Here is a 10874-nt window from a genome sequence, read left to right as displayed (position 1 = left end):
GGGGCAGAGGGAGACACAGAGAGAGAATCCCAAGCTGGCTCCATGCTGGGCACAGAGCCCTTTGTGGGGCTCAACCTCACAACCCCAAGTTCATGACCTGAGCTGAAACCAAGAGTCGGGCACTTAACTGATTGAACCACCCAGACACCTTGATCTTTTGCCGTTTTTTAAAAAAGATTTTATTTATTCCTGAGAGATGCAGAGAGAGACATAGGTAGAGGGAGAATCAGACTCCTCGCAGGGAGCCTGATGTGGGACTCAATCCCGGGACCTGGGATCACGCCCACTGAGCCCACCCAAGTGTCCCTCTTTTGCCCATTTTTAAGTTGGGCTGTGTTTTTTCTTATTATTAAGAATTGTATATTTTTTGAATATACAAAAAAATTCAGCCCCTTATCAGATATGACTTTTGTAAATATTTACTCTCTGTGGCTCATCCTCTCATCCTCTTGAGAGTGTCTTTCACAGAACAGTTTTTAGTGTAATGAAATAAGCTTAAGATGCCTTAAGAACCAGATTCAACAGCTGTTAGATACGTTCATGAATATTGGGCATTTTATAGCTGCATAATGCACTGAAGATAGTTGGTGGTGTTTAGAATATGTACCTAATCTGTACCAATGCACTAATAATTAAATCCTTCGATAAAATTCTGTTTGGTAGCATCATTTTAGAGAAAATGCTGATCAACAATGAATGATTTGACCTAGAATGTCAAAATTTAATTTATATGTGCAAAGAGAACATAGTTGACTCTGCCTCTTGGTTGCTTCACAGGCAGAAAAACAATATGAATTTATCAGATCATGGCTGTAATTCTTTTGTAACCAACTTGACATCAAGACATATGAACAACAAGAAAGACATCAAGTTTTCTAAAACAACACAGAAGAGAATTTCACATGAAAATAGGGGTTTGAGACTAGAATCCAAAAAAATATAAGTCAAACTTTGAACTTAGTTGAATTATACTTCCGCAAGTTTGAGAAAACCAAAAATGTAGCTCATAAGTTCTCATAATGTACTAAATATAGAGGATCATGCTTTTTTGTGGCCATTTCTTCGGAGTGTAGTTTTGATTTCTAGATAGCCATTCTTTCCATTTTTTTCTCACTTCTCTCACAACCAAATAGAAGCCTATAAACCATCATAGACTTCTAGTTATAGGAGGGCAATTATCCATATGTCAGTAAGCTTGTCTTTTTTTGACAAAATAATAAATTTAAGTGTACAATGTGATGACAAATATATGTTTACATAGTGAAATGATTACCATCTTTTACTCATTTCACATATTTATCTTATTTACTTTTGGTGAGAACACTGAAGTTCTACTCTCTTAGTAAATTTCAATTTTACAATACAGTATTATCAACTATAGTCATCATGTTCCATATTAGACTCACAGACCTTATTATTTATCTTTTAACTGAAGGTCTGTACCCTTTTATTAGCCTCTCCCTATGCTTATTTCCCCTGCCTGCAGCCCCTGGAAATCACCATTCTATTCTCTGTTTCTATGAATTTGGCTTTCTTTAGATTCCACATATAAGTGAGATCATCCAGTATTTGCCTTTGTCTATTTGACTTATTTTATTTCACATAGTACTCTCACGGTACATCCATGTTGTCACAAATGGCAGGATTTCATTCTTTCTTGTGACTAAATAGTATTCCTGTGTGTGTGTGTGTGTGTGTGTGTGTGTGTGTGAGAGAGAGAGAGAGAGAGAGAGAGAGAGATTGAGATCACATCCTTAACCATTTATCTGTTGATAGACATTTAGATTGTTTCCATATCTTGGCTATTATAATGCTGCAGTGAACACAGAAGTGAAGATATTTCTTTGAGATCCTGTTTTCATTGCCTTTGAATATATATACCCAGAAGTGGAATTGCTGGATCATATGGTAGTTACATTTTAATTTTTTGAGGAAACTCCAAAGTTTTCCGTAGTTGCTACACCAATTTATGTTCCCACCAGCAGTGCACAAGAACTTCCTTTTCTCCACATTCTTGCCAATACTCGTTTCTTCTTGAAAATAGCCATTCTAACAGCTGTGAGGTGATATCTCATTGTGGTTTTGATTTGCATTTCCTTGATGATGAGGGATGTTGAGCACCTTTTTCATGTATCTGTTGGCCATTTGTATATCTTTTTTGGAAAAGTGTCTATTCAAGTCCTTTTTAAATTGGATTTTTTTTAAATAAAGATTTTATTTATTCATGAGAGACACAGAGACAGAGGCAGAGACATAGGCAGAAGGAGAAATAAGCACCCTGCAAGGAGCCTGATGTGGGACTCGATCCCAGGACTCTTGGATCACACCCTGAGCCAAAAAGCAGACTCTCAACCATGGAGCCAGCGCCCCAGTTGGATTATTTGTTTATTTCCTATTAAGTTGCATGAGTTCCTTGTATACTTTGACTATCAATTTGTCAGATATATGGTTTTGCAAATATTTTCTCCCATTCCGTAGTTTATGTTTTCATTTTGCTGATGGTTTCCTTTGCTGTGCAGAAACTTTTCAGTTTGATGTAGTCCCACTTGTTCATTTTTGCTTTTGTTGACTTTGCTTTTGGTATCAAATCTGAAAAGTTACTGTCAACACCAATGTCAAAGAGCTTATTGCTTATGTTCTAGAAGTGTTACTCTTTTTTTCTTAAGATTGCTTTGGCTCTTTGAGGTCTTCTGTGGTTCTATACAAAGTTTAGGAATATTTGTTCTATTTCTGTGAAAAATGCCACTGGAATTTGGATAGGAATTGCATTGTATCCATAGATCACTTTGGATAGTACGGTATTTAAACAATATTAATTCTTCTAATCCACAAATAAAGAATGTCTGGCCATTTATCTTCAGTTTTTTTAAAAAATTAATGTTTTATGGTTTTCAGAGTTAAAACTGAAAACTCCTTGGTTAAATCTACTCCTAATTGTTTTATTTTTTTAGCTTTTATTTATTTATTTGAAAAAGAGAGAGAATATGAGCACAAGTAGTGGGCAGAGGCAGAGGAAGAAAGGGAGAGAGAAGCAGACTTCCTGCTGAGCAGGAAGCCTGATGTGGGGCTTGATCTCAGGACCCTGAGATCATGACCTGAGCCAAAGGAAGATGCTTAACTGACTGAGCCACCCAGGCACCCCTGTATTTTATTTTTTGATGCTATTGTAAATAGGATTGTTTTCTTAATTTCTCTTTCTGATGGTTGGTTGGTTGTTAGTTTGTAGAAATTTCTGCAACTGATTTTTGTATATTGATTTTGTATCCTGCAACTTTACTGAATTTATTTATTAGTTCTACAGTTTTTTGGTAGACTCTTTAGGGTTTTCTATATTGTGTAAAAGATCATGCCATCTGGAAACAGTTTAACTTCTTTCTTTCCAACTTGAATGCCGTATATTTCTTTTTCTTGCCTAAGTGATCTGGCTAGGATTTCTAGTACTATGTTGAACAAAAGTGGTGAGAGTGGACACCCTTCTCTTATTTCCTGATTGTAGAGGGAAAGCTTTCGGTTTTTGACTATTTAGTATGATGTTAGCTCTGGGCTTATCATATATGGCCTTTATTATATTGATGTATGTTCCTTCTTCCTCCTCTTGGAGGCAGCATATATTTGGGTCTTTTTTTTCTTTTAATCTGTTCAGTCACTCTGTGTCTTTTGTTTGGAGAATTTAGTCCATTTACATTGAAGGTAATTATTGATAGATATGGACTTATTGCCATTTTGTTGACTATTTTCTGGGTTTGTTTGTTCTTTCTTCCTCTTGCTTTCTCCCTTTGTCATGTGATGATTTTTTTTTTTGTAGTGATATGCTTAATTTTTTTTTTTTATTTTTAAGAAATCTCTACACCCACCCAATGTGGGGCTTGCACTTACAACCCTGAGATCAAAAGTCGTTTACTCTGCCAACTGAGCCAGCCAGGTGCCCTTCTAATGATATTCTTTGATTCCTTTCTTTTTATCTTTTGAGTATTTACTGTATGTTTTTTTGTCTGTGTGATTACCATAAGGCTTATATAAAACACCTTATAGCTATAAGTCTATTTTAAGTGATATCAACGTAACTTCAAAGGTATATAAAAGTTCAACATGTTTATACCTCCTCATTTTGGATATCAAAATTTACATTTTTTTTTTTTATGAGAGTCACACACAGAGAGAGAGAGAGGCAGAGACACAGGCAGAGGGAGAAGCAGGCTCCATGCACCGGGAGCCCGACGTGGGACTCGATCCCGGGTCTCCAGGATCGTGCCCTGGGCCAAAGGCAGGCGCCAAACCGCTGCACCACCCAGGGATCCCCCAAAATTTACATATTTTTATATTGTGTATCTATTGACAGATTATTGTGGCTATGGTTATTTTTAATACCTTGGCCTTTTAACCTTTATATGAGAGTTTTATGTCTTTTACCTACACCATTACAATGTTAGAGTATTTTGAATTTAAGTATATATTTACATCTACCAGTAAGATTTGTTTTCATGTTACTAATTAGTATTCTTTCATTTTGCTTGAAGAACTCCCTTTAACACTTCTTATAAGGCCAATCTAATGTGATGAACTCCTTTCACCTTTTTTTGTCTGTAAAACTCTTTGTCCTTCCATTCTGAAGGACAGCTTTACAGGATAAGGTATTTTGGTTGGCAGTTTTTCCCCCCCACAGCACTGTGAATTTATCATACCACTTTCTTCTGGCCTGCAGGTTTCTGCTGACAAATCTGCTGATAGTGTCATGGGGGTACTCACTAGTCCTTTGTGTTAGATGATGAAAGGCAAGATAGTTATTTCTAGAACACCACAATAAAACTTGTCACTCAGAAAAGAATGGGAGGTGGTAGAAGTGTTCCTTTATTTTCTTTTATTAGCATTGTATATAATAGGTTAATACCTGAGGGCACAATGCCCTAGAGGAATAGGATACAGAATAAATGTTTTTACTTATTCATTATTTATAGTAAGTCATCCAAATTCTATAAAATATTTGAAGCAACTCATAACTAAAATACACTTATACTTTAGGAAAATGAGAAAAGATTTAAAAAATCATGTAGTATTGTGGAAGTCATAATTATTTCAGAAATATGAAGATCCTTTCAATGGAGATATATGGAGAGAGGATGGGGGATGTAAAGTAGCAGTAGACCGTAGATTATGACTCATCTGTGTGTTATGAAATCAACTTAGGAGGTCACTACTGGTATTTTGTTTAAAAAGAAATTAGAATAATGTTGAAAACATTAGTCTTTTTTTCACATAATAAGTATTGTGAAATTATTTCAGTTCTTTGTCTCTTTGTATATGTGTACTATATCTTGTAGAAATGTATTTTGTATTCTGGGTCATAATCAAAATAGTTAAAGTCATTACCTTTGTGAGTGGAGAACTACAGAGGAGATGAATCATAGGGCAAATTCATGGGGGTGGGATAGTGGCGAAGGGCAATGTAAGGTCACTCTCAGGGTAGGAATTCAGGGGATTGAATATAAAGGGATAGAGAGTCAAAAGGGCAAGCTACCTGTAAAGGAAGGGGAGTGCTGTGTATGATAAAAATTACCTTTATATCACAATTTTGTTTAGAGCCAAGTTTATCTAAAGCTGTTATATATTCAATCCATTCATTGTCCTATGTATGACCTAAATAGCCCTTGGATAGCAAGGCTGCTAAAGAGTCTTTAGTTTTGCTTTGTAAGGATTAATAAATTATTTCTTGTAAAAGACTGAGTTATAGACCAATTGATGTGGGTTCTGGGTAGGAATGAGACTGTGGTTGTTTGCATAGTAATTCTCAAATTTGTCTGCACATTAGAATCTACCCCATCACTTTTTTTTTTTAAACCCATCCACCTATCCACCTCCTTTCTGGTAGCCATCAGTTTGTTCTCTGTAGTTAGGAGTCTGTTTCTAGGTTTTGTTCTTTTTTCCCCACTATAATTTTTTGTTTCACATATGAGTGTGAAATCATATGGTATTTGCCTTTTCTGACTGGTTTCACTGGCATAATACTCTATAACCACATTCATGTTGTTGCAAATGGCAAGATTTCATTATTTTTTATGGCTGAGTAATATTCTATTGCATATATATAATATATATATTATATATATATATATATTTATATTTATACCACATCTCCTTTACCCATTCATCAGTCAGTGGACATCTGGGCTCTTTCCATAATTTGGCTATTGTAGATAATGCCACTATAAACACCTGGCTATTTTTAAAAAATTACAAGTATCAGCCCGTTTCCCAAAATAACTAAGTCATACAGTTGGGAATGGGACACAGATGTTAGTATTTTCAAAGCTCCTAGGTGATTCCAGAGGGCAGACAAGTTTGAGTCTTGCCAAGCTCAGAATTATTCCTAGTCTACAGAGTCCCAGAAGCACAAAGTAATTTTAAGGTTGTCCTTGAGTTTTAGGTCTACCTTTGATTACTTGAAGCAAAGTGTTCAATTTCTAAGGGATTTTCTCTTTCAAATTTAATTCAGGCTTATTGTACTCATTTCATTGTTGTATAGTTTAATGGGATGTTTGCATGACAAAAGTTCTTGACAGTCCAATAAGAAGAAGGAAAAGAAGCAGAAACAAGAAAAAAAATCAAGTAATAAGGAAGCAGGATAATTACTGAAAAGCATTCCAGCTTCTAGTGCCCAGATTTTAGTCTGAATGATCATTTATTAAAGGGAACCATTTCTTTGGAAAAATAACTGATTGCAGGTCTGGGAAAGGAAATGTACAGATGAGCCTGGAGCATCTGGTGCTACAGAAATAAGGAAACTAACAAAGACTCCTACCAGGGATGCATCAACAGGACTCAAGAGCCTACTTGAAGAGGATCCCATCATACATGAAATAATTAGGGCATCAATAAGGATAATAATTACAAGGAAGTAAGATGAATTTAATGTGTGTAAATCCAGGTGTACAAAATGATACAAAATTATTTTGTCAAGTGAGCCAAATCATTGTTATGAAAAGTGGTAAATAAAGGGAAAGAATAATTATCCTGCCTTTCTGTATGAACTATACCACTGGGTAATCAAATAGTACCCAAGAGGAAGTTTCTCTTTATAAAAATATTCTAGTAATGAGTGAAGAAGGAATGATAGATTTATATATAAAGAGTTTATAGTCCCTGATGATTTGCTGAGTCTAGTTATTATGTATAAGTATAGCAGGTAATAACACAATTAGAGAACTACTTATGCATAACACGCCTCCCAATGGAAAGTACTAACATTTATATAGTGGTTTTGCCAAAAAACAAAAAAACGTTAATCCAATCAAGTCTTTACAATTCTACAACCATGGTGATATAATTAGCAAAATCCAGAGTGGAAAATATCTAAGACAAATCATCTGGGGATGATGATGATGATGATGATTATAAAAGACGTGGAAGAAGAACCTATAGATAAAAGATGATCTAAAAGACACATCAACAAACTGTAATGGGGACCCTACTGATTCCTGATGCAAAGTTAAAAAATTTTGACGTTTATGAAACATTGGAAATTTGAACACTGTTTGATAATATTAAGAAATTATTGTTAATTTTCTGAGAGTCATAATCATGTTTTAAATGTTTTTAAAAAGAAAAAACATCTTGTAGAAATTCATGTTTAAATCTTTACACATGAAATAATCCGATCTTGGAATTTGCTTCAAAGTAATAAGAAATGGGAGTAAGGATAGGGATATGGATGAAATAGGATTGCCCATTATTGAAGCTGGGTGATGGGTACATGGGAAAACCATCACATTACTCTGTTTACTTTTGTTTATGTTTGAAAATTTCTACAAATAAAAGATTTAAATAAGAAAAAAAGCAATTCAGGTATTATTTCAATTTTCTGTGCAATTTAGGTATGAAACGTCAATATTCTTCTGTGGTGAAGAAAAATCCTCTGATTTTTTCAGGAGAAAAAAAGGTCAGGAGAAAGAAAAATTTACAAGTACAATTGCATACTAAAAGAACTGAGGTAAATAATGATCTGAAAATATATATTTTACTTTTTAGTGTTGTTTTTAGCTTTCAAACATTCCATCACAATTTAGTCTTTTATTTCTTTTTAAAAATTTTATTTAAATTCAATTAATTATCATATAGTGTACTATTAGTTTCAGAGGTGGAGTTCAGTGAGTGATTCATCAGTCTTAAATAACACCCAGTGCTCATTACATCGAGTGCCCTCCTTAATGCCCATCACCCAGTTACCCCATCCCCTCACCCTTCTCCCCTCCAGCAGCCCTCAGTTTGTTTCCTATGATTTAGAGTTTCTTATGGTTTGTCTCCTTCTCTGGATTTGTCTTATTTTTCCCTCCCTTACCCTATGTTCCTGTTTTGTTTCCTGATTTCCACATGTGAGTGAGATCATATGATAATTTTCTTTAATTTACTTACTTTTCTTCACATAATATCCTTTAGTTCCATCTACATTGTTGTGAATGGCAAGATTTCATTTTTTTGTTAGCTGAGTAACATTCCATTGTGTATGTGTGTGTGTATCTATATATTCCCCTGCTCCTCCTCTCCCTTTTCCTCCTTTTCTTCCTCTTCTTTTTTTTTTAATATAACAAGCAACCCTTTCAGAAGAATATGACATTTCCCCCTTCTTTCTCTATTACACCTTTATTTGTATTACCGTGCCCTCTGTTAATACTTCTCCTGTTGTAACAATGGCTCTAGGGGTTCCTTGGCTGTGGCAACATAACTTCATTCTTGGCCACCATCTTGCTCTGTTTATGGTCTTCTCCCTTGTGTTTGTATCTCAGGTCTCCTTCTACTTCTATAAGCTGTCATTGAGATCTCATCTTGAGATCCTTGACTTTGTTCCATATGCAAAGATCTTTTATCCAAATAAAGTCATATTTACAGGTTCTGAGGATTAGGATATGGGCATATCTTTTGTGGGGCTGCCATTCAACCTACTATATTCAATATATGATGTATTTAGATACACTCTCTATTTTGTGTGGGCAATTTCTCCCAACTGTTTTCTAGATTTTCTTTTTCCAGCTGAATCTAATCTGCAGTTTAATCTATCTATTGAGTTTTAATTTTAGTGCTTATATTTTTTACTTACAGAAATTTTATTTGGTTCTTCTCATAATATCCCTCCTTTTGTGTTCTTTGCTCATGTTCCATAGTTGTTTCTAGATATCCGATAAACCTAATATAAAATCCTTGAGGGATCCAAATCTTCTGTTTATTGCTTTGTCTGATTCTCACTCATTAAGTTATATCTAAATCTGTGGGAATCTCATGATGAGTCTAGATTTAGAGTACCCTTTTACAAGAGAATTTGAATTCGCTTCTGCCCTGCACTTCAGAGGTGTTACAAACATGGGACCACTTTTTAAAAAAATATTTTATTTATTCATGAGAGACACACAGAGAGAGGTAGAGAGATATAGGCAGAGGGAGAAGCAGGCTGGAAGCAGGGAGCCTGTTGTGGGACTTGATCCCAAGACTTGGTATCACACCCACAGCCAAAGGCAGACATTCAACCACTGATCCACCCAGGCATCCCAAACATGGGATCACTTTAAATGAATTTTTTGGTTTCTCTTTTCCTATCCCATATATTTAGTGTAGATTTGAATTCTATGCTCATATGTGGCTAGACCTATAGTTAAAACTAATCAAGAGAAGTATTTTTCTTCTCTCCTTTTTTTTACAGCCTGGAGCTGAGACAAAGATAAATTTTACTTTGCATACTTCTTTTGGGAGATAAATTGTTTTGATTTGTTGTTGTATTTTTTTTTTCCCTAGGCTACTTTTGGTGGTAACATTGCCTTTTTAAACTTTTGCTCTATGTGAGATCTCAGGACCAATTCTTACTGATCTTCTATGGTCTTTTTGTAGGGTCTTCTTTCTACATCCTACATGGTCTTTAAAAGACAAGGCTCTAGATTCCATGTAAAATTGAAGATACCTAATATTACAGTTCTCATTTTCTAAAGTGATGCTTTCTATCTACTTGCCACTTTTGAATCATGTTTATACATACATGTTAAGTGGATCATTTTCTCAATCATAAGAATAAAGCATAGCTACCTGTGTTATTTGAATAACATTTTTGGTTCTTTACATTATTTTGCTCATATAGCCAAAGCCTATATATAGCCTAGAATCTGGTGGTCTTGTCTTCACTATAACATAGATTTTCCCTGCTTTGTAAAATCCATTATTATAAATTGACACAATATTAATTAGAAGATGATTTAGTTGCATACTTAGAAAAATGTGGCTTTGCAAAAAAAATTAGTTTATTTCAAATTTTAGTATATATAAACTAATTTCATTACAAAAAGCAATTTTGTATCAGTAAGGAACCTAGATATGATATGATGAGCCTATCTTTTGAGAGGTTTATTGTCCAATAATGCTGGTTTATTAATGTGATCTCAGCTACCAACATTCTTGTATTTGGCTCTAGTTTGCCTCTTCCTCAGTGAAGATGTCAAAGAAGATGACTAGGAAAGAAAACTGTTTATTCAAGTTGCCGAATCAGTACAGCATTCACAAGACTTTATCACCCCTTTGTACATCTTCCTCAGTTATTGGGTATTTAAATAATTGTATTTTTTTCCCTAATTGTTGCATTCAGATTTGAGGTTTTTCTTTTTGGAATCATCTATCCTTTCCACATAAAGTGTGCAAAATAGTTTGTGCAAACTAAAAGTATGCTCTTAGGAAGGTAGTGTAGAGCTGAGCCCAGTGTATACGGAAATGAAAGACTTAGAATTGAGTCCTAATTAACCTCATATGCTATCTTAGGCTCTTGTACAATTCACTTTATATCCCTGGGCCTGTCTCCACATCTGTACAAGAATCTTATACTAGATGGACTCTTGAGATTTCTTTTA

At 34.7% G+C, this 10874-nt stretch overlaps 1 protein-coding gene across 1 annotated transcript in view; it reads left to right on the top strand.

The window, feature by feature from the left end:
- Positions 1–450: 450 nt before the first annotated feature.
- Positions 451–10874, top strand: part of EFCAB13 (EF-hand calcium binding domain 13) — a 72341-nt gene continuing 61917 nt past the window's right edge. The window contains 4 exon segments of the mRNA XM_077852442.1: positions 451–960; positions 7869–7914; positions 7916–7984; positions 10445–10572. Of these exon segments, the coding sequence (XP_077708568.1) occupies positions 731–960; positions 7869–7914; positions 7916–7984; positions 10445–10572 (473 nt within the window). The 5' untranslated portion in view covers positions 451–730.

This window comes from Canis aureus, chromosome 16 (assembly GCF_053574225.1).
Source record: "Canis aureus isolate CA01 chromosome 16, VMU_Caureus_v.1.0, whole genome shotgun sequence".
Taxonomy (NCBI): Eukaryota; Metazoa; Chordata; class Mammalia; order Carnivora; family Canidae; genus Canis; species Canis aureus.
This window is presented reverse-complemented; position numbering and strand designations above follow the sequence as displayed.